Below are 23,340 nucleotides of genomic sequence, written 5' to 3' on the forward strand. Positions count from 1 at the left end.
TGCGCATAGGCGTAGATTTCGAGGGTATGCAGAACACGTGCATTAGTCCCCCTGAATTTTGTGTTTTCCATTTCCACCATAAATTGATGCAGAAACGGCACTAATTGGTGTATACAAATTTACCAGAATTTTGAGTGTTTGGCGCTCAAAATTTCATGGGGGAGGACCCTCAGACCCGTCCCCCAATGTTCAAACGAAACCTACGCCACTGCGTATGCGTACCTTTCATGAAACTATAGAATAGCATTTAAACCGTAATATCTCAAGATCCATGCGAGGTTACCGAGGACCGTCTGAAATACTGTGGAAAGGAAGTGCACGTAAGCCTACGGCCATCACCACTATGATCATATCAACATTACTTATTACTTGTACAGTTAAGAGTGGTTAGACCATGGTCAAAGTATAAACAACCAGCAGAAACCTCCACATAATACAAGCACAGTCTCCTATAATGTAAACTTGGCTTTTCAAACAGACAATGTCATGAGTGATAGAACCCGCAGGGGCTAGATGAGGTGAACACCTGTCTTATGTAAGAAAGGGGAGGTGAACACTTATTTTTTTATATAAGAAAGGAAGGGGGCTTGGAAATAATGGTGTAAAATCTGGGCAGAAAGTGAGAAACAATGGTGTATTGGAAAGAGTCAAGTAAAATGATGTAAGCATGTGGGAAGTAATAAGGTTAAGCTCCACAACAGGAGGAGCTAACAAGATAGGATAAAAAGGAGTGTTTGGCCCCAGGGGAATTCAGTGCGTCGTGTGTGTTTTTGTGAGTGTCTTATGGAGTGCTTGGAGAGTGTTTGTATTGATCTGTGCAGATCAGCCCGGGTTCTTGCATGTTATCTTTGAATTGCCTGCAATAAATCCAGTTGCATCAGACTCTGTGAAGTGTATATTTTGAAGAATTATTCAACAGTGTGAGGAGAACACCCAGCGCTTCTGGCCCAGGCTGGGGCCTGGTTTTCCCACATTGAATTGGCGAGCCAGCCAGCCAGGAGAGGCTCGGGGAAGCCGAACGCCTGGACGGAACTACTGACGCCTGGTTCAGCAGTGGCCACAAAAGCAATAAGGTAAGCAGAGCCATTTTTATAAGTCAGCACGCATAGTTGGATCTAAGAGCAGTGTGTATCCGCCCCGGGCCGAGGCAAATACGAAGCCTCTCCTCCAAAGAATCTAAAACTATGGTAAAAAGCTATGGTAAGAGAAAAGAGTCTGATGTGATGTTGTGCCTGAAATAAATGTTATGTGTTTGTAATGAATGTTACGTGTTTGAAAAATATGTAATGTGTATAAATTAAAAGAGTGAAGTGCGAATGTGAGAAATATGTCAGTGTGTGCTTAGGATACTGATAGTCTGTTGGATCCTTGTCTGTGCTGTGTTTGCTGGAGGTTTTGTGTATTTGGCGCTGAAGCAGCTCTGACAGTTCTGCGGATACCGCTCCATGGCCTATGTCTGGTGAGCTTCATCACCCTCGCCATTGTTCTGCCGATCGTCTTGCTCTTGTAGTCGTCTGCAACGTGCCTACATCCATGTTCCAAAACTGTTCGAAAAATGTATGAGGTTTTTGCGTTCGCTTGTGTGCTTATTTACCTGTGTTACAAAATCTGTGAAACGTACGATCAAAACCACCCTAGTCAGAACCGGTCTGACTGTGTAAACTGATGTGACACGGTGTGAAAAAAAGTACATTTTACCCAATCTTCTTTCCGGTCTTATAATCTTATGTAACGGGATATAGCAAAACGCTGTGACAACAAAGGACAAAACAGATCCTGCTTAGAACCGCTAGCCGAGCATTGACCATGATAATTTATTCGTTACCAGAAAGAGCTGACGGAATGCTTCTCAAAAAACATTTCATGTGCTGGGACTTCAGTGACGACTCTGACTCTAGCAACGAAGGCAATCAGCCACGTGAATTGTCCTTGGAGTATCAAATTAATAGCTAAGAGACAGATTTATTTCAGCTTTTATGTACTATATCAGATTTTCAGTGGATCAAAAGTTTACATACACTTTTTTAGTATTTGGTGGCATTGCCTTTTAATTGCTTAACTTGAATCAAACGCTTGGGGTAGCCCTCCACAAGCTTCTCATGATACTTTGCTGCAATTTTTGCCCATTCCTCCTGACAGAACTGGTGTAACTCAGTCAGGTTGGTGGGCCTCCTTGCTCAGACACGCTTTTTCAGTTCAGTCCACAAATTTTCTATGGGATTCAGGACAGGGCTTTGTGATGGCCATTCCAATACTTTCACTTTGTTGACTTTAAGCCATTTTGTTACAACTTTGGAGGTATGCTTAGGATCATTGTCCTGCTAGAAGACCCAGTTGCGACCAAGTTTTAACTTTCTAGCTGATGTGTTGAGGTATTGCTTCAGTATTTCTAGATAATCCTCCTTCCTCATGATGCCATCTATTTTCTGAAGTGCACCAGTTCCTTTTCCAGCGAAACACACCCACAACATGATGCTGACACCCCATGCTTCACAGTAGGGATGGTGTTCTTCGGATTAAAGCCTTACCATTTTTCCTCCATACATAGCGCTGATCATTATGGCCAAACCGTTCAATTTATGTTTCATCTGACCAGAGAACACTCCTCCAAAGGGCTTGGTCTTCGTCCTGGTGATCACCTGCAAACTTCATTCTGACTTTTTTTATGCTGGTCTTGGAGTAGGGGCTTCTTCCTTGTGTGACAGCCTTTCAGGCCATGGCGATGTAGGATTCTCTTAATGGTGGATGTAGATACTTTGGTACCTGATGCCTCCAACTCCTTCACCAGTTCCTTTGTAGTTGTCTTGGGGTTCAATTGAACCTTTCGGACCAAAGTTTGTTCAGCCCTGGGAATTAATTTGTGCCTCCTTCCTGAACGATCGTGTCCCAAGATTTTTATATTTGCATACAGTTGTTTGTAGAGATGCTTGTGGTACCTTAAGTTGTTTGGAAATTGCTCCTAAGGAGGAACCGGACTTGTGGAGGTCCACAATTTTTTTCTGAGGTCTTGGCTGAGTTGCTTGGATTTTCCCATGGTATCAAGGGCAAAAAGGCAGTGGCTTTAAAGGTAGGCCCTTAAATACAGCCACAATTGCCAATTAACTCCCGATTAACTCCTAATTATGACGATTGGCCAATCAGAAGCTTCTAAAATGTCATTAAATCAATTTATAGAATCTTCCAGACTGTTTAAAGGGACAATCAACTTGATGAAAAACAGCCTACGTGTATGTACATTTTTGGCCTCAACTGTATATATTAAAGCCATAAATACAAAGGTATCTTGAATGACATGCAAAGTTAAATTAAAACACATGCTTACATACTTTTCTGTAACACTTTTTAAGCAAATCAAGGTGGTTTAATGACCTAAATATTATAAAATGTGCCAAGAATGACAGTATAACAGTGATTAATAAAAGTGTGAATAAAAGAAGCATGGTTTGTTAGGCTTTAAGAACGTACATGAATTCTGCTTTGGTTTTGATGTTTGAAGGAGAATGAGGGCAATTACGGAGAGAAAAACGTGTCCTTATACAAGCACAAATTAATGAAACATTTATTTACAAACCATTTACAAAGGCAATTCCATATAGCCTAAGTTTAAAAATCTTCAAAAAGAGACACCCATGGCACTTGACACTTCTCAGTCATTGCACATCTGAAGCGTACATCTAAGAATTTTTGTTCGGGGTCCTTGTGGCTTTTTCCTGCACTTTACAAACTCTCTAGAGAGCAACCTGAACCTATTCGATTTCGGCCCTATATACATATCGCCCAACAGATGGTGTTGCAGGAACCCGAGTGCCTGCGAGTATATTCGCGGATACTGTAAGTGAAACGTGTAGTATGTTGCCAGCAAGGTGACCACGGCATCCAGGACCGTGTTGGCCTGGGCGCGTGCGATCACTGTGTCCCCCACGATGAAAGCGTCCAGCAGGCTGTCGTCGGTGACGTGGAGGACGAGCCGGGGAGGGTGCGTTTCTCGGGAGTTCAGCTGTAAGTCGCCGGGAGACGCGGCCTGCGCAGGGAAAGAAACGTTTTCCCGTTTAACCGCGTTTCGCTTCCACGGAAACACATTCCATTTTAAAACAACCGCAATACACGAAGGTACCGTAAGCCTAAATACACATTAAATTACTTGGCAAGTTATAGCCTTGCGATTGTAGCCGGTAAATAAATCTCCATCGTGTGAAGGCGACAATATGCACTTATGTTTTAGTGGAAATCTATCATGATTGAAAAACATCATGACGTAGCACAAGCAGAGTCTGGTTTACCTGACTAATGAGAAATAGTCTTGTCTTGATGTCCTCCATCTACACAATAGGGATGGGTGATTTGATGCTTTTTAGTGCTTGAGTATGTGATAGAAAAATTATGCTTGTGTATATATATATCAATGGAAAATTACTGGAACGTGTGCAGAGCATAGCGTGTCTGAGGACGTGTCAGTTTGTCCTTCCTCAGCCACACAAGGTTGTACCCGCTAACCACAAGAATTTATCTTTGATGCACACACAGCTGCAACACCTCAGGTGACCTTTCAACTTAATTACCCATAAAATAACAAACGGATAAAGCTGCCATGTAAAAACAAAGAATGAAGCTAAGCGTGCTAATTCGCCTGAATTTAAGTAATTTGTTTTCGGTGTATTGTCCTCGAGCAGTCCTCGTCTTTTGAGCACTTAAATGCTTGTGTACTCGTGACCATCCCTATGACAATGCTTTGAATTAAACCTTCAATGCTCACTCTTTGGACGGACACTGCCCTAAAGATTTCCAGTCTAATGAATTCTGCGCCCCAGGAACCAGCGGGGTATTTCAGAGGGGTGTATAAAATGTGCATATAATTGTTATTTTAGCAGTAGTGATGCGAAATGGAACACTTGGCACATTGTGGCGTATAGTAGTTGACTGTTTACCTTGCATACAGTAATCACAGACGCAGAAATTTCCCTTTCAAATTTTGTGTTTTCCTCAATCATCGACAGCACAGGAAGCATCCTCAGCTCACCCTGCAAAAGGCAAAACAAAGCGAAAGTCCTTTAAGTGAACGCAATTAAGCCATATATAAAGTTAACTGCGCACACGTCCTTAAATACAAAACACAAAGCACCCTTTCCACAGTCTTTTAAAGACAAAGTTCTTCTGCAAGAGGCCTACCTCTTTCTGTGCTCCCATCATAGACTCCATTACATTGAGGAAATTTTCAGCTCTCTGTGGAATGGCATCAAATTTCTTCCCCCCCAGCAGCATGGCAAACTCATACATGATCTGCAAAATTAAGGAGCAACAGCAATAAAAACATACATACTGAAAGTAAAAAAAACAACAACTCTTAATAATTTCAGACCTCCTTCAGATATGAAAATATGATTTGCAAGATAACGTACATTCGGAATAGAAAGTTCAGCATGACTAAATACTCACGAACGTTCCCAATCTGAAGCACGGGTAGGGTTTGCAGATGGGCAGGAGTTTGCCAGGAGGCTGTCCGTCAATCCAGGTCCTTCTGGTCTTGAAGGTCTCCTTCAGGACCCTTTTGATGCGGTCTTCGCTCGGTCTCGCTTTATCACACTCCTCTCTGATCTCCTCCGTGATATTCCAATGGTAGTCTTCCGGAGGAGTCCCAGTGGTACCCTGCACGTTCATGGATTTGGCTCTTTTGGAGGTGGTAGCTGGACAGTTGAGGGGAGGGTCTTTCCTTTTCAAAGGCCATCGTATGCGGCACAACTTTTGACTCGGGCATTTTGTCAATGATGACTAGAAAAAAAAAAACAAATGTTGAGCCATTACATTAAAAATACATCAACCGCAAATTTCAGAACAATATGTTGGACACGTAATAGACCGATAATGTTTTTCTGGTATACTTGGCGCTCTGCACAGTAAGTCCAGAGTCCAGAGCACAGCAGAGAGAAGATCCCACCTGGTCCTCCTCGAGTATCTGCTCCAGGTGAACTTCCTGTTTGTTGGCGCTGGGGACGAGGCGGAACTGGGGCAGGGGGCAACCCGGTGGGGGGAGGTAGACGGGTAGCCGCACCAAAGAGACTCTGGGAACCAAGGGCCTATGAAAGGATCACAGGGTTACTGATCACCTACAACAGGATCACAGGGTTACTGATCACCTACAACAGGATCACTGGGTTACTGATCACCTACAACAGGATCACTGGGTTACTGATCACCTACAACAGGATCACTGGGTTACTGATCACCTACAAGAGCATCACACGGTTAACGAGCACCCCATGGGATACAGAAATGTAGTGGGAGGTCACGATCTGCAATGACTGACTTATATGATTGTGTATTATACAGTGACTACCTGAAGGGGCACTGTGCATTGCATTGGACGCTCTCAATTGTTGACAAAACATTTGTTGACAAATCTTGAAACCAAGATTTACTTTAACCTTGTGTAATATTTACTGTATTTGACAATATGTTAAAAGCAGCACCTTTTGTCTGCTTCCCTGGGCTCCTGAAAACCTGAGTTAGAAAGAGAGAATGAAATGTATTCAGAGAGGAAGAAATACATGTATGCACACATCTCCTTCTGTGTCTGGGGTACAGCAGTTTTGGTGCGGTGAGTGACAGAGTTGGCCATTTACTTACTCTTGATGTCCAAGCCTTCAGTCTCCTCACTGTGGCTGATTCGCCAGTCCATGTCATTGCTGTAATCTGTCTTGCCTGCTGAGTCTGCATCTGTTTTCCGTACGACCTCCACAACGGCTCCCACGCAGGTTTTGTCGCTGTCCATCTCCGCCACGGTGGAGGCGCGCCCGGTATCTCCGGCAGCAGGGTTTGCATGTTTCTTCCTGCCTGTAGGGGGAGGCCTCTGGGCCAGGAAGTCTGCCAGCACTTTCAAACAGGGCACAAGGGCTGGTCTAGAGAGAGGTGAGATTACATGAGACCAGACTGGTAAGTTAAAAAAAAAAAACATCTCTGGATGTCACTGAGTAAAAACAACAATCCATATCAAAATGGTGTCCCATAACAACAGCCTAGTTAGATGAGGGAAAGTGGCTCGTCCTCCACTCAGGACTCACAGTTTGACATGTCCAAATCTTGAAGGCTACAACAGCTGTCAGAGCAGATGTTCCAAAACTAGACCGTTGACACCAAAAACAATTCATTCCAAAAAAGTTCTAATACCCAACGGCATTGTGATCTGAGCTGTCTCGAAAAAGTCAGAGAGGATGACAAAGCTCAGGTGTACTTTGAGAAGGAGAAAGTGTAATCAGTAAGACTTGCAATTGTTTTTTAACGTAATGGAGTAAGGTTAACCTATCCAAAATTGTTTTGCAGGGCTGTTCAGAGATTGTATATGATCGCAGCCATTACACTGTTACTTTTAGCAGCTGTATGTGAAATGCTCTCCCTTGAAGGCAAAAAATTTGAGACTAATTTTAAAACCCTTTCTTGTCGTTACTGTAGCACTTAAATGAGTACCTCCTATCTGCCTTCTTGGGTTTCTGATCGTCACCTGGAGAAAGAAGAGTGGGAAACAGAAGCAGACAAGACAATGAGACCAAGACAAAAGAGAGACAAAGGTGTGTTGTACACCTATGGGTGGTATTCATCTGGGGGTTAGGGGGAAAGGGGGAAAAAAGAAAATTAAAATCACTTTGTCCCTCAGAATCGCGTCGCCACACCACGCCACAGCCCCCCCCCCCCAAACCAAGAGCGTCTTTTCCCCCAAACCAAGAGCATCTTTCCCCCAAACCAAGAGCATATTTTCTCCCAAACCAAGAGCATCTTTCCCCCAAACCAAGAGCATCTTTCCCCAAAACCAAGAGCATATTTTCCCCAAGCCAAGAATGTCTTTTCCCTGAACCAAGTGTCTTTTCCCTGAGCCAAGAGCATCATTCCCTCGAGCCAAGAAAGTCAGTCCCCCAAGCTAAGAAAGTCAGCTGGTGGTGGGTCTACTTACCCTCATTTGCAAGGTTTGTCTCTTTGTCATTGTTGTCATCTTCCTGCAGGACGTAAATAAAAAAGACCAAGTCATTTCTGATGGGATTGTGAGTGAGAACTAAGCTGAGTGAAATGCCACCAGAATGATGGATGGTTCTTTCTCGCTGGGCCTCTTACCTTCACAGGACATCTGAAGAGGTCACCCTGGTCCCCCAACTCAAATTGGGTGGGGTTTTGGGGGCTTGATCCAGTGTTACCTGGAGAGCAGGCAGGCATCTGGAGGTCTACCCCAGCTGAATCCAAGGAACTGACTGACAGCCCATTGACTGATGAGTCATCAGTGGCTCTGGAAGAAGCAATCTCACATGCCGAACTGGTATCAGATGTAGGTGTCGCCTCCTCGCTGGGGTCCCCAGCACACTCTGTGATGTCCGCCTCCACCACGGTGGACGTGGGCTCATTTTCAGCGGCAGCAGGGTTCACGGGTTCTTCCTGCGCACCACCAGCAGGGGGAGTCCTCTCACACGGGGAGTCTGCCAGCGCTTTCACAGGGGGCGCCAGGAAAGTTCCGTTGGCAGTCTGGTCTTCTGTGGACGCGGCAAGACCGACCACTGTGTCCAACGGCATAGACTCACTCGAGCCTTGAGCTTCTGGGAGAATGGCTGCCTGTGCAACGGTCTGTGAGATTTGGCTGCAAGGACTGCTGGCAGACGTTTGTATGGCAGGAGTGTTGGCATTAGCCATTTGACCATTTGGCGTGAGAGGGATGGGGATCGTGGGGGCAGCGTTCAAGGAGACAGAGTACAAAGCGACAGGTAAGGAGAGGGGGAAGGTAGAAAGGAGGCAAGGCAGCATAACTGCCCGGGAAGAGAGGTTAGAGTTATAAATATCAGCTATGCTGTGACAGGGAGAAATTGCGGTGTGGGAGACAGCTGGGGTTCCGATAGGTCTGTAGGAAGAAGGGCACAGCATCTGAGAAAGACTGGGACCCTTAGCAGAGGAAGTGGAAGGGTTGAGAGAGGAAGTGGGAGGGTTGCCAGAGGAAGTGGAAGGGTTGAGAGAGGAAGTGGGAGGGTTGCCAGAGGAAGTGGGAGGGTTGCCAGAGGAAGTAGTTGAGATGTGAGAGAATGCCGTTTGAATTTGGGAAGAACTAAGAGTGGGAAGGTTGTGACAGGAAATTGTCAAATCGTGAGTGGAAGTGTTAGAGTTTAAAGTTCTTGAAGTTTGGAAAGAAGCAGAAAGGGCAGAAGCAGCAGATTTATGAGAGGAAGTGAGAGAGTTGTCACAGTAAGTAGGAGGGTTGGGAGAGGATGTGGGTGGAGTTTCGGTGGTGAAGAAGACTTGGCTATTAAGAGTCTGGTTTTTGTGTAGATGAGGATTCTTTCCGATAGCATTTTCATTATTTGTACAAGCAAAAGGGACCTTTTCAACCACAACTTGACCTAAAAAAACAAGCAGGGAAATTGTGTCAGAATACACAGACACACTGTCACAACACTGAACTGAAATTCAACAAATTGAACTAACAACAGCATTCATAATTAAAAACATACCATGCAGAATTTTTACCTTGAAAATAGAAAATAACTATGCTAAGGAATATCTGTGGTACACTCGCAATCTTTGTTTCTATGCCCTTTTGCCAAATCTGTGCATCTTTACCTGTATTTGTTACTCTAAAATGTGTTCGAAATGTATATGGAGAGGTGGGTGTGTCTACAGAGCCTGTGGTTTCAGCGAAGTGTGTTGCTATCCAGCTAGCTGCCGAAATAGTGGAGATGAGGCCCAGATACAGTGAAGCAAAAAGGCTTATGTCTTGGACAGTTCTTTTTCCAATTTCTCAGCCTCATAATGGCTTCCTTGACTTTTACTGACACAACTCTGGTCCTCATGCTGACAGATGCCGATAACAGACTCCAAAGGCAGACAAGACTAGATTCAAGATTCAAGACTAAATACAGAAAGCTCTCTCATAATTGCAATAAAGAAGCAATTGATCAAACCTGACTAATCAGAAACACCTGCAAAGCCATTTGCCCCAGACATTATGACATTGGGGGGGGAGGGTGCTCAACCCAACTCCCCTCCCACCCAGGATGGGTAGCATGCTGCCCATAGCCATGTTTGCTCCCTGCAGTCCGGGCCTCTCCCCGTTTGGTTGTTTTGTTAGCCGCTATATTTGTTTTTGCCGAAAAGCATGTTTGTTTGTCTGATTGGGCCCACGTGAAGTCACAACCGAATTCTGACGTGAGCCAATTTCCCACTCAAGCCCCTCTATACCCATGCCTTTTTCGTCACCCATCGTAAAGCTAGGAGGGGGGGTTTGCCTTGGAGGACACACTCTTTGCAGTTCTGAATCTTTTCGTATGTGCACACAATTTAACTTACATGCCAGCAATGTGTGGGTATGTCAAAATTTTAGGTGGCAACTAGACAGTAGGGTGGCTGGACTTGGAATTTGTCAAAACCAGACAACATACACACTTTTTGGACAGGGGTGGGGTGGTGGGGGTCTTCCTTGGAACTCATGTTAAGGGGGGGGGGGGGGGGGTGTACCGAACGTGGCCATGTGACCGTAGGTGTCCTGCGCGCAGTGGAAGGTCAGGTTCATCATGCAGTCTCCCGGGGAGACGGCGTGAGACATGACGTCCCGCAGCTGCGACTGTATCTGTGCGAGCGAGGAGGCGGGGGAGAGGCGGGGGGGGAAGGGGGGAGTCAGAGAGTTAGACGACCCTGGTAAGATATTTCTTGAATACATGACAGAAAGACTTCTAGAAAGTTCCAGGCAGGGAGGGGCTGTGATATCCTCTGCTTGGTACAGAAAGATAACCGGGACCTCATCAAATATTTGCCCATAAAAGGATGAAGGTTCTAAACCAGCCCACAGGAATGTCAACTTAGCTCAAGTTACAAAAATAAAGACATAATCACCATCTTATTATTATGCATGCATTTGAAAGTGTAATCCAATAGACTTCTTGCAAAAGGGCATATGGACACGATTCATCTTGGATAAGCAGAGCTCAGGTGCTTCCCTCATTTTTAATGCAACAATGAACATTAGTGGGACTGTGCTGTATTCCTCCGGCAGAAAAAAAATCCGTTATTGATTTTTTCAAAATGGATTCTCTCCCCCCCCCCCCCCCCAATGTGTGCAGTGCTTTGCATCACATTCAGTTCAGTCAAGACAACTTGCATATTAAAAAATACATGAATATATAAATACATTTTTTAGTTTGGCACTGAATGGATCTGCTTCAGGTACTACTACCCTGTCTAACAGGGAGTACTATACATGACCCCTACTAAACAGGAGGAATTCCAAAAAAACCCCCCCAGTATTTAGAAGCAGATCCAAACCACAGGTGGTGCTGGGTCAGCGCCATTCTGAGCAGCTGCACACAAGAGCAGCACAGGCAAGCAGCAGCACTGAGCGGTCTGAGCAGAGTGTTGGTCTAAAAAGGCACTCCATTGGTGATGTGTGCCTGCGATTGGATGGGTAAGAGAAAAGTGTTGCGTGTATGCAATTGGCTGATTATGGAAACGCGCAAGGATGTGGTTACTGGGGCCGACCGATTGGTCGGCTGCAATTTCGAGTTTGCTAAAAGAACATTCCATGCGCACCGCTCATTTGCACAACTGGCCAATTGACTGATCGATCGATTAACCGTACATCACAGAGCCCGCCTGATCCTTGGATCAGAGAAATAATGGTTTGCCCAGCATCATAAACAGACCATCGCCGGGGCACTGGCCTTCCCGAGCTGCATGCTGTGGATAGTCACGATCGTGGCTGAGCACAGATACTCAAACCTGGCCCTGGAATCCAAATCCGGCCCTGGTTTTCTTTTCTCCCCGCTATTTGACTGAACAGTTAGCAATACCAACTGGCCAGACCGTCTTCACACCTGACCCCCCAGGTAAAGGGAGGGTGGAAAACCAGCAGGGCTCAGCCGTCGAGGACCGTCGTTTCAGTAACGGGCACACAGAGATCTTTGGACTGGGGGGGGGGGGTGGTTTTGGGGTGTACCTTCCGTCTGCAGGACAGCAGTGTCGAGTAGCCTTCTGTGTCCAGGGCTCTCTCTGTGAAGGACAGGAGGTAGGTCTGCCTCTCCTCGAGTTTCTTCAGCACTTCCTGTCTCTCCAGAACACTCCTCTTCTCTGAGCCACACTGCTCCTGGTCAGTAAACCACAGCACATTTATCATTTTCATGATTACACTTATGTTGCATGCAATATTTCCACACAAGACTGAGAGAGCTTGGTTCTGGGACCTTATGGTGGGTTAGAAGGGCATAAAGAAGAAGTCTGTAATGTCAAAATGGAGGAAGCAAAAAGAGGAAGAACAAGCCGTCTTAACAGATTTAGGAGGAAGAACCAACTGTGGTTTAACACAGCAGAACCTTTTTCCTTCCGCGGCACACTTTCCAAATTTACAGAACCTCACGGCACACCACGCCGACAGGAAAAATCCGCGAGTCACGTACTGACGTTGCTGTGACGTGCCAACAGTAGGGCTAAATGTTCTTTTGGGGTTTTAATTAAGCGATATGCATTTTAATGACATTTATTTTGTGAATAAATTTTGTGAATGGGATTTGTTGTTTGCGAATGTAGTTTTTTTAAAAATTCATTTGAACATTAAAATTTTTTTAAAGGATTTTTCACACGGGACACCTGACGGCACACCAGTTGGGAAACGCTGGTTTAAACAGATTAATTTTCCCCAAAAAATCGTAATTTTGAATTTTTCCCCCCATCACCCCGCAAAAAAACCTGCATACTATGTATTGCTGTAATCTCTGTAATGTATTTACATATTTTATTGTATTGTAGTATTTGCTCAAGTATTGTATTGATGACATTAGGTGATTTTTTTGTCGAAACCTGCCCAGGTTTTTGGATGAAAATGTGCCCATTAGCTAACTCCGGCACATTTTACGCTGATGAGGAAACTGAAACATTGATTAACGTGCATTGTGCCTGCTAAATAAACAAATGAATAAACAAATAAAATAAAAAAGTGCCAAAAAAAAGACAAGCTGCACCATAAAACTCTACAGTATGTTTCCTTTGTAACCGTTAAACAGGCAACGTGCACCAGGAGACACAAACTCTTTAACATCCTGTAGGGGGCATGATTGAAGGTTTTCACCCAATCAAGTTATCATTTATCAAAAGTCTTGTCTGGTACTAGTATCTAGGTGACATGACTTGGTTCAGGTTATCTGTCATCGTTTAGTCAGCCTGATCAGACATCATCATGGCTGCCAGTGGTGCAGGACATGCTGACTGGAGGGTAAGTAATTATGTATTAATCACAGTTATTTTCAATAAAACAACAATATAAATTCATAAAACTAATTATGACTATTGTCTTAATATGCTGACGAAGAAAAAATGGTCTAACGGTGTTTGTGGTGTTATTCAGCAACTGAAATGTATGTATCCCCCTGAGATACATTGCCAGATTAGGGGTGGAAAGTTGGTCAATGTGTAGTATTCAAAATTTAGTTTCAAACTGGAAGACATGTTAATGTTAACTGCAAAAACAGGTATTATCATTCACAGAAATGCATCACTGCTGCCCTTCACAGCGATATTCAGTGTTTGCAGAATAATACTTTTTTTTGCATGTGCCAAAACCAGACATCCAATCAGAGGACAGTACCTGGACTTCCGCAGCCAGGGTCATGGCTCGCTTCAGCAGGGCGTCCCGAACCCTCAGGATCGTGTCCCGCAGTTCCCCGTTCAGTTTGTTATGGAGGTCCTTCACGTCCAGCAGCCTTGTGGGTCAAAGGTCAAAGTCAGAGATTTGGGGGGTGGGGGGGGGGCAAATGCTCCTTGATCTTTGGTTTCACCTTGTGAACAGCAACTGTGCACAGCAACAAGGCAGGGGACAAAAAAAATTGCAAAACGTGCAGAAACGCTCCCATTCTCGCTTGAAACACGCAACGCGACCGACCTCCTGTCCAGGTCCGACAGGCTTCTCCTCACTTCCTGCCTCTGCAGCCTCAGGTCCTCCATCACAGACCTGATCTGACCCTTCTCCTCTGCAACAGCTTCATGGAGAAACTGAAACCTGGGAGAGACAGAGGCCATCAAACCACCCTCCACTTTGGCCTTCAGGACGCACAGGCCAGTGGTGCCCAATCACGTGCCACGGAGGGCCGAGAGTATGCAGCTCTTCATTCCAACCAATCACTGCACATGCTGATTTCACGAATTAACACGCTTTAAACCAGAGAAGGGGGAACTAATTGGTGAAATCAGCAGGTGAATTGATTGGTTGGAATGAAAACCTGCATACTTTCAGCCCTCCATAGCACATGATAGACCACCACTGACATGGACTTACAGTTGAACCCTTTATGACAGTGTTTCTCAACCTTGGTCCTGGGGACCCACTGCCCTGCATGTTTTAGAAGTTTCCCTGCTCCAACACACCTGATTTAAATGAATGGGTTGTCATCAAGCTCTGCAGAAGCCTGATAACGACCCATTCATTTGAAACAGATGTGCTTGAACAGAAAGACATCTAAAACATGCAGGGCAGTGGGTCCCCAGGACCAGGGTTGATAAACACTGCTTTATGACAAGCCAAAATACAACTAAACTAATTGACACTGTGAGGTGTAAGACCACAAGTATGTGATTAGAATGCTCTGAACTGAACATTCCAATGCTGATGTAACAATCGCCACTGGTAACGGAAATCAGTGGAGTTCTAGAACACTGACTTGGAATGCTCTAAAAGCATTCAGGGAAGTTGGTGCATGAGAACACGAAATAGAGGGTACGCATTGACGTCACTTTCCCACCGGAATACACCCCCTCAGTTGGGACTGAGTGGCAAAAAATGCTGCCACATGGCTGCCTTTACTATAGGAAACCGCAAAACCAGGAGTAAAACAAACGATTATCTGCTTAAATTAAAGGCAGTTGGACTCGACAATGATCCTTACAACTAACCAAAGAACCAGTGGTCCATGGACATTCAACAAGAAATCGGAGCTATCTTTTTACAGACTGCTGGTATGATTTTACCCAAAAATCCAACATAGCTGACAAAATGACAACCACAAATCCACGTTTCGGTGCCTGGATTCCAGTTGTTTCTGCGAATTGCAGCGATCTATTTGCTTCTCTTTTCTTTAGCTTTCGGCAGTCTATAAAAAGATAGCTCTGATTTCTTGTTGAATCTATTTGTACAGTCAATCGCACAACAGCTCTTTCCCATTTTAGATGTGTTTTTTGTGTTTTCACGGCATTCAAGCTGAACGCTAACGCTATCACTCAGTAGTCTTTCTGCCACTCAGTGGGCGTAACCGCAGTGACTTCCACCTACTGTGACGTCATGTGCATACCCTCTACTGAGACTCAGCCAGAGGTGCCGGGGGAGGGGAGTGGGGGAGGGAGAGAGAGTGGCAGAGAGGGGGAGGTAAGAGAAAGGGAGGAGAACAACCAGTCCACAAAAGTTTCAAATCAAATTACTATTGCCAAACCACACGTTTCAAAGAAATAATAATAATAATAATAATTCAGGCCAAACTCCCGCTCTGTTGCCATGATACAGGTACCGCGGTGCCTGTGAGGTCATACCTGTGGTTCCTGTGCAAGGTCAGCTGACATTCGCGGCAGGTCGCCTGATCGCACAACTGGCAGATGAGCTTCACCCGCTCTTCCCTGTGCGTCGAACAGTACAACGTGGGCGCAGAGACTGAGAAGAGAGGGGGAGGAAGAAAAACCAGGTCAAACTGGCACGTGTGTACCGCCAGCCATCTCAGGCTTTTACCGGCATTGCATCACGGGGCCGGCTGTTCCTGCAGAGCGTGACTTTAACAGAAAACAAGGCAACGGAGGACATTATGGGCCAGTAGATAGACACAGATTAAGCTTAGTCCCAGTTTTGTATCGAAAAAAAAAAAAAGAATTTTAGGACCAGTGTCTGTGAATCTGGCCCCAGGAGGCACAGTTCTGATGCAGTTGGAAAGTTGGCATTACATAGCCCGACAGTTGGAGTAACTAAACTACTATGTAAAATAGGGGAGGCTCCTAATCCTCTTTCTCACTCCTTTGTCCTCAATGGCGGGGGAGAAATGCAGCCCATTCACTACACTCATCACACAAAAGGACTGTCTTTCAGCAGGGGGGGGGGGGGGGGTGGAGGGGTACCTTCCACACGTGCATTTTGACCCGTAAATGTCCAGGAGTCGATTTTCTGTGCCAGCCTCATGTGTGAACACAGCCAATTTTCACAGAGTCAATTTTCCATACAAGACCGATTTGCCCAGTGAGATTTATGGAAATCTTCTGCCCCGGCTCCAGTGTGAACAAAAGCAGGAGCATTTCCGGGCAAATCCTTTCGTTTCTGCCATAGTTTCTTTTAATAAATATTTACTTAATTTGCCCTCAACAGTTCCTTTGTAAATATGACGCCGGGCACCCACCGCACGCGTCGCGTAAGCGTCGCGTAAGCAGCACGGCGCGTAGCGTGTCTCCACTGGTTCCGTTTGTGTCGCGCAAAGGCTTGCTTAAAGCTCTATATTCCTAGTAGCTCTCACAGTCTGCAGTGGGCTTACATCGTGTATTTCACGTTTGTTCAGGACTTTTGATTATGGGTAAGTGAATACTTGGTGAGAGACCTTTTTCAGTCTGTTAATATGGTAATATTTTTTAACACATGTAAATACGTGAGAAAGTAAACGCTTTAAAGAATTACCATAAGCTTAAATCGCAACGTAGCCTACATAATAATCAATCTCAAACTGCATTAATTTATTTGCTTGGTTAACAAGCGTGCCAACTTTATGAAGAATATTTAATGATAATAATAATAATAATAATAATATTAATAATAATAATAATAATAAATAATCCGTAATCAACCATTGGGAATTCCCGTGTCGTCTTGTCATTCACGTCAAAACGTGTGTAGGATCAGATTGAGTAAAATCAGCTAATCATCAAAAAGATAGCGTAACAGTTTAATCTTGAAGGGATATGAACACCACAACGCCATGAACACCGTAAGCTTTGAAGTACAAGTGCAATAAAGGCTTGCTTACAACTTCATTTATAAAATAGCTGCATTTTCATCGGCAAGACCACTAAATAATCTGATTTTTTAAAGCTCTGTGGATTATCTGATTTTTATTAACAAGCCCTTTTTGAAAGCACGGCGAACGAAGACATCGGAGAAGTCAAATAGACTGAGCAACGGTTGGTTAAACTACCTTCCAACACTCGAGCTAACAAACCGCTGCTCGTGCATTCACTTCTACATCATTCAATAGGCTACCTCTTTCTGTGGTGTATTTTCAAACTTATCCCACCCCCTCCGCAAAATAAGATAGCGAAACTAAGTTTGCCTTTTCCCCAGGTTCCAGTTTTTTTTTCTTTTTTTCTTTTTTTCTGCAAGGACAATACAAAAACGAAAAGGCTTGTATTTATTTAGCTGCTTATGAAATATCTGGGAGGGAACTAGGCACACATCCCCAGTATGATAAGGATGAAATATAAATCAGAGCATGTATACCTAGCATTTTAGAGCATATTTCTGTTTATAAACAGGCCACCGTGACGCGCGACAAGCCGAAAAAATAGAACAGAAGCGAAAAACTACGCTTCAGTTCGCTTGTGTCGCGCGAGCTTCGCAGCCGGTTCGCGACGCGTTCGCATCTGGTGGAGACGACATCGCCCGCTGCCGTTGTAACAACAGTACTTCAACTACGCTTCAGTTACGCGTGTAGTACGCTCGCGGTCGATACGCGTGCGGTGGGTGCCTGGCTTCAGACAATGCACCAAGAAAAGATACTGGAGATGTGCGATCATGTGAAGGAACTTTGAACATTTTAGGAAGGGAATACACAGCGCCAATGTCCTTGCTTGACAGGGCTTTGTGTACTGTAACAGCACCAAGGTCTCCGACAAGACTTTTTCCGCATAGTGGACCCATGTGTGAACGAGGAAAATCACTACCTAATCCGGATATTTAAACCCGGCAAGGCTGCGGGCTCCATATTTTCTCCCATCTTTTTTTTTATCTGGGAGGTCTGTATGCATGCATATGCATGTGTGTGTGTGTTTCTGAGAGAATAATTCTGCACATGCAGGATAACACTTCTTGTAAGTATCTGTCCTTCCTGTTTAGGGTCTTGACATCTTATAGCAATGAAGATGTGGAACATGCAATGTTAGTCCTTAGCAAAATGAGGTCTCGGTAGAGAAGGACTAGCATGCTACCGAAATCCACTCAGAGGACTGACCGCAGTTTCCTTGTAATACTGAAACGTTATGGATTCCTAAGTGGTACCAGGATGTTTTTAGGTCGAATCCTCTGTATGCCTGGGACAGGTAGGGGACGTGCGTACCTGTGGGGGGCTTCTGCGGCAGGACGGCGTGTTCGCGGGTCACCTTGACCCTCTTATGGGCGGAGACGCATTCGGGGCAGAGAGCCTCCCCACACTCGACGCACCAGCCCCCGGCCCCCGCTCCCCCGCAGCCCCCACACTGAGAATGAGAAAGAACAGGATCAGAGAGCGGGAGGGAGAGGTGGGAGGATGAGATGGGAGGAGAGTGATAAGCTAACAGGAGGGAAGAGGGATAGGGAAAAAAATAAGGAAGAAAATAAACGGGGAGAGCAAAACAGAAGGAAATGGTGGGGATAAAAAGACATGAGTGGAGAGAGATGGAAAGAACATGAGAAAAATAAAACAGGAAAGGGGTAGCCTAAACAAAGAAGGGGCGGAGAACTACTGGAATGAAAAAAGTTCTTTCAGTCCAAGAGAGAGAGAGAGAGAAAGCTGCTGCCAGTTTTAGAAAAACGTTCAATAGCCTACAGGACATAGTTTACCATTCCCAAAACCAGAATCAGCCATGCCAAACATTTTGGGGCTAATAACGAAGGTCCCACCCCTACACCCTCACCTGAGTGGTCTGCTGGGATTTCTTGAAGAAGAGATTATCGATAACTTCTGTAGGAGTGTACACTGCACCACAGACTGGACACTCTGGTCGGACACAGGTAGGAGAAGGAGACGCCATTATGACAAAATTCCAAAAAGTAAGCTAATTCATTTTACTTTAACTAAAAGTAAAATGATTAATCGTAAGAGCTAGAAGAAGTTATACTCCTGCTGTTACTCGTTAACGTCAACCTTTGTTTGCGGAGGTGGGAAATCTAGCGTAACATTTCTTTACTGGTCCAGGCACGTGAACCGATAGACACCAACACATGATGAGGCATACGCAACCTACCATGAGACAGCAAACGTTCTATTTTGGCCATACAGCTTTCTTTCTTTTTTTGTTAACCACCCCCTGTGATAACAACCTCTCAGTCTCACCCAGCCCCCCCCCCCCGCTATCGCTATCTATTCCTAAAATCTCCGCTACCGATAATACAGCATATGCACTCTAAACGGTCTGTGCACGGCGCTGCACTGTTCCCACTAGCTAAACGTTACACAAGAACGACATATCGTGGTCTTTCCCACAATATGCCCGAATGCAAAGGAAAGAACATGGGCTTGCTCGTGCAGAGAAAAAGAAAGCATACAAAACAAAATTCTGCAAGAAGTCATGGGAACTTCCGTAAAGAAAACGTTACTCACCCCTGCGGTCCACACACACACACTTTTGGCACAAGGAGTGTAAACATGGTAAAAGTTGAGGACATCCGTCTGGTACCAGTTTTGTTCCGCATGCAGCACAATTTCCAAAACACGCTGCAGGTCGCGTCGCTGAAACCTCCGCAGTATCACAATGCTCTTCCACTGGAGAAGACATGAAACGAGCTCCAGTCGCAGTCGTCATGAACAGACAGATAACCCATGTGAAACTCGTCACAGATCTCTCTAATTTAGGAGTGTGATCGCTGCAAGCCAGTCGTCCACGTCGGTTTCGAAGTAGGGCGACCAACTCTAATTTGAATGACCTATTTTATTCTTTGAGTTACCGACTAGATAATGCTATTGCATAAAAAGGCTAGCTCCTTTCTTGCACTTTGTCCAATATCGCAAGGCGCTCCATTGACACAATTCGTACAAAAAAACAAGCTAGTTGAACCATAACTCAGTAAATTCTCAGATTCCTTCTAAACAATGGAGACGATGATTAAAAAGTTACTTACCCGTACTAAAAGTCGCAGAGCTCATTGCGTCCATGTTCTCCGCACGCCATGAAACCTAGGTTCGGCTGAATACCGAAAAGAGGAGTTGCCATGTAGTTTTTAATACCCTATTGGCAGATAGTCGGAGTGGATGCAACCGAGATGTTTACGAAAACGTCGCCCCCTTCTGGGTTGAGTAGAGTTGAGCCAGGTTGAGTCAAGTTAAGCTTGATTGAGGCTTCTAAATTCATGAAGGGGATGAACAATGTGAACCACAGGACATTCTTCAGGTTGAGTTCTGTTACAGTTTTTCTCAATTGTTTAAACGCGTTTCCTGAAACTATAGCTCAATTTCTCAAAACTCTACACACAAAGCACAGCAACAGTTAACCTTTTGCCAAAACTACACAAATCTCTTGCAAAATGCATTCATGCATTCAAAACCATGTTCTCTTTTCTCAAAACTGACTTTTTCCATCAAAATGATTCACACAGGCCTCATATGAATAGGTCTCATTGAGCATTGGTTTCACACTGGTGCGATAAATTTAAAAACACAATCATCAAAATACTGTATATATGTTCTGGCCTCATGAGGTCATGTTACATATTCAAGTGTATAAAATTGTGTAAAAATTGCTTATTTTTTCTCCTTTTTTGAAGTTTTCAAGGGGTCCTGAAATAGGCTGCAATTTTACAGTAAATATAAAGACTGTTGCCATGATACAATACAGGGAATATATCATCGTATAAATAGTGCATTTGCTAGGTAAACCTAATTCTAATTCAGTACAGTACAGCATGTGTGAACTGTTATCAGTTTGAGTGTTGTTGTTATTGTGTATGATACAATGCACATTTACTGTATTATCCTGCCAATGAGGTACAGTTGGACTGCACTCACAACCCAGGTTCCATCTTGAGTCATACTGAACATTGTTAGAAGTGTTTTTTTCATTTCCCTTATCAGTGCAATTATGAGTTTTGCCAAAATAGATAACATTTGTGTCTTCTCAAAACTAGAACATGCTTAGACTGTGTCGGTCTGGACAATGGATGTAATGATCTGTTATCATATATGAAATCAATGAACAAATTCAAAAAGGTAACAAAGCAAATCTTTATTTGTTACTGTAAAATAAATCTTTGCTCAGCAGACTGCAAAAATAAAAATCGTAGTTTGTAGTCCTGCTGTAAAAAAACAAAAAACAAATACGTGATCAACCAAAGTTGCACATATTTCATTTGAAATATTAGCTCGTCTCCCTCTTCTTCGTCCACCTCATCCACCTCGTACACGTACACCTCCTCTACCTCTACCTCTACCTCTACCTCTACCTCTACCTCTACCTCTATCTCTACCTCTACCTCTACCTCTACCTCTACCTCTACCTCTACCTCTACCTCTACCTCTACCTCTACCTCTACCTCTACCTCTACCTCTACCTCTACCTCTACCTCTACCTCTACCTCTACCTCTACCTTGCTGTGCTGCGTGTTGCTCCATTGTTTTCCAACACAATAGAAGTCACCTGAGGTCTCTTTTATGGTCTGACAGATAATTGAAAAGTTTAGCCAATTGAGTTTGAGCAGGTGTGGCATGAGTGTGACCAATTGGTACTTAAAGTTTGACATTTGAAGGCCAGTGTTTTCCATGTGAACAAACAAGGCTTGATTATCACAATTGTGCTGAATAATGAGATTTTGTGTGTAGAGTTGTGCAAAAACCTTAGAATTGCTATTTGAGTGAAAACAAAGGAATTGTGCTTAGAGTTTTGCAAAAATAGTCTTAGTCTTAAATAGTTCCAGTTTTAGCGTGTAAACATTTGAGAAAAACTGTAACTGAATCTTTTTTACTTAAGTAAAAAAAAAACAATTTCCTGAATCAGCAGTTCACATCACATAGCACTAGTGGAGAGCTTTTCCTCTGAATAAACCTCCTCACTGTCTGTCCTTGGACCAGGGACACTCTGGAGAGACCAGGAGAAAATTCCAGACATTCTCCCAGTTTGCTCAGGGGTAGTAACACCCACGCATGCAAGAAGAGAGCTGCAAGCACCGCCCCCACCCCCCCACCCCCCCCACACACACACAAACACAGCTTTGTTTTACCAAGTCACACAACATAACGTCTAGTAACTACATTTGCAAGGTTCCTTTTTGAAATTAGATGGCACCACACCTTTCCTCTATTCTAAACAAAAAATGTGTAATTTTGTAGTCCTCCTACCATGGGACAAGCTGAGAGATAACAATGCAGCAGGAATACAGACAGGGTGAAGAACTGACTGACCTTTACCTCTGTGCATGAGACATGCATTTAACCCCTTCTGTAACACCCCCGTTAAAAAAAAAAAAAAAACATAATCCTGAAAATGACATACCCAAAATAAATGGGTTACTATTCTTGAGCCATTTTGACTACTGGCATAATCCTGGTTTCTTCTGAAAGGTAACCCTTGGGAGTTTGTTTTCCAAGTATTACAGAAACAAAGTAACAGAAGCTCAAACACAGGTAAGCTGGATGTTTTATTCTCACCTTTTTTTGAACGGACACAGATGCTTGTGGGCGTGTTGTGTCTGGTGGGCTTTCAGTGCCGTGAAAACGTTTTTTTTTGCCAACAACCCGATTTCCTCTATTACTGCACATTTGTCACACTGAATGATTTGAGAACTTCAAGCAAAATGTTATATTAGACAAAGGAGAACTGGGTAAACACAAAACAATAAAAATTATTTCAGTTATTTCATGAAAAAAGTTATTAAATACTCAAATCATCATGGCGACATAGCTCAGGAGGTAAGAGTGGTTGTCTGGCAGTCGGAGGGTTGCCGGTTCGATCCCCCGCCCTGGGTGTGTCAAAGTGTCCCTGAGCAAGACACCTAGCCCCTAATTGCTCCCAACGAGCTGACTGGTACCTTGCATGGCAACCTTGCATCGTTGGTGTGTGTGTGAATGGGTGTATGAGAGGCATCAATTGTAAAGCGCTTTGGATAAAAGTGCTACATAAATGCAGTCCATTTACCATTCATGTGAAAAAGTAATTGACCTTTAAGTTACTCAGTCAACTGACTTGTCCTGACTCGACCCTAATAAAGATGCTGTGGACCTGAATCAAGCCATTCATGCCCAAAAACCTCCCAGTGTTCTCAGAGTTAAAGCAAAGAAGAGGGGGCTAAGATTCCTCCACAGCTCGAATGGTGGTGCAAACTGAAGTTTAAAGGGGCAATTACTTTTTCACGTGCTATGTGTTTGCTAACTTTTTTTTTGAAATAACAATTTAAAATGAAATAACTATTGAAAACAT

General features: G+C 44.1%; 1 protein-coding gene across 2 annotated transcripts in view; it reads right to left on the reverse strand.

Annotated features, from left to right (window-relative positions):
• LOC118234598 (transcription intermediary factor 1-beta-like) overlaps nucleotides 1-20,203 on the reverse strand; it is a 37,086-nt gene extending 16,883 nt beyond the window's left edge. The window contains exons 1-19 of one of the 2 annotated variants that reach the window (XM_035431245.1): nucleotides 20,054-20,203; nucleotides 19,536-19,697; nucleotides 18,850-18,932; nucleotides 18,294-18,432; nucleotides 15,523-15,640; nucleotides 13,886-14,002; nucleotides 13,592-13,706; nucleotides 11,951-12,097; nucleotides 10,477-10,588; nucleotides 8,098-9,362; nucleotides 7,940-7,982; nucleotides 7,459-7,492; nucleotides 6,622-6,893; nucleotides 6,465-6,495; nucleotides 5,933-6,071; nucleotides 5,434-5,766; nucleotides 5,167-5,277; nucleotides 4,926-5,018; nucleotides 3,543-4,021 (exon numbers count right to left, since the gene is read on the reverse strand). In XM_035431245.1, coding sequence (XP_035287136.1) covers nucleotides 3,647-4,021; nucleotides 4,926-5,018; nucleotides 5,167-5,277; nucleotides 5,434-5,766; nucleotides 5,933-6,071; nucleotides 6,465-6,495; nucleotides 6,622-6,893; nucleotides 7,459-7,492; nucleotides 7,940-7,982; nucleotides 8,098-9,362; nucleotides 10,477-10,588; nucleotides 11,951-12,097; nucleotides 13,592-13,706; nucleotides 13,886-14,002; nucleotides 15,523-15,640; nucleotides 18,294-18,432; nucleotides 18,850-18,932; nucleotides 19,536-19,697; nucleotides 20,054-20,087 — 3,723 coding nt within the window. In that variant the 5' untranslated portion in view covers nucleotides 20,088-20,203 and the 3' untranslated portion in view covers nucleotides 3,543-3,646. Of the gene's footprint in view, nucleotides 1-3,542; nucleotides 4,022-4,925; nucleotides 5,019-5,166; nucleotides 5,278-5,433; nucleotides 5,767-5,932; nucleotides 6,072-6,464; nucleotides 6,496-6,621; nucleotides 6,894-7,458; nucleotides 7,493-7,939; nucleotides 7,983-8,097; nucleotides 9,363-10,476; nucleotides 10,589-11,950; nucleotides 12,098-13,591; nucleotides 13,707-13,885; nucleotides 14,003-15,522; nucleotides 15,641-18,293; nucleotides 18,433-18,849; nucleotides 18,933-19,535; nucleotides 19,698-20,053 lie in introns of those variants that run through there. The other variant, XM_035431246.1, reaches the window with a different exon arrangement.
• Nucleotides 20,204-23,340: the final 3,137 nt, after the last annotated feature.

The sequence above is a fragment of the Anguilla anguilla genome, chromosome 8, assembly GCF_013347855.1.
Source record: "Anguilla anguilla isolate fAngAng1 chromosome 8, fAngAng1.pri, whole genome shotgun sequence".
Taxonomy (NCBI): domain Eukaryota; kingdom Metazoa; phylum Chordata; class Actinopteri; order Anguilliformes; family Anguillidae; genus Anguilla; species Anguilla anguilla.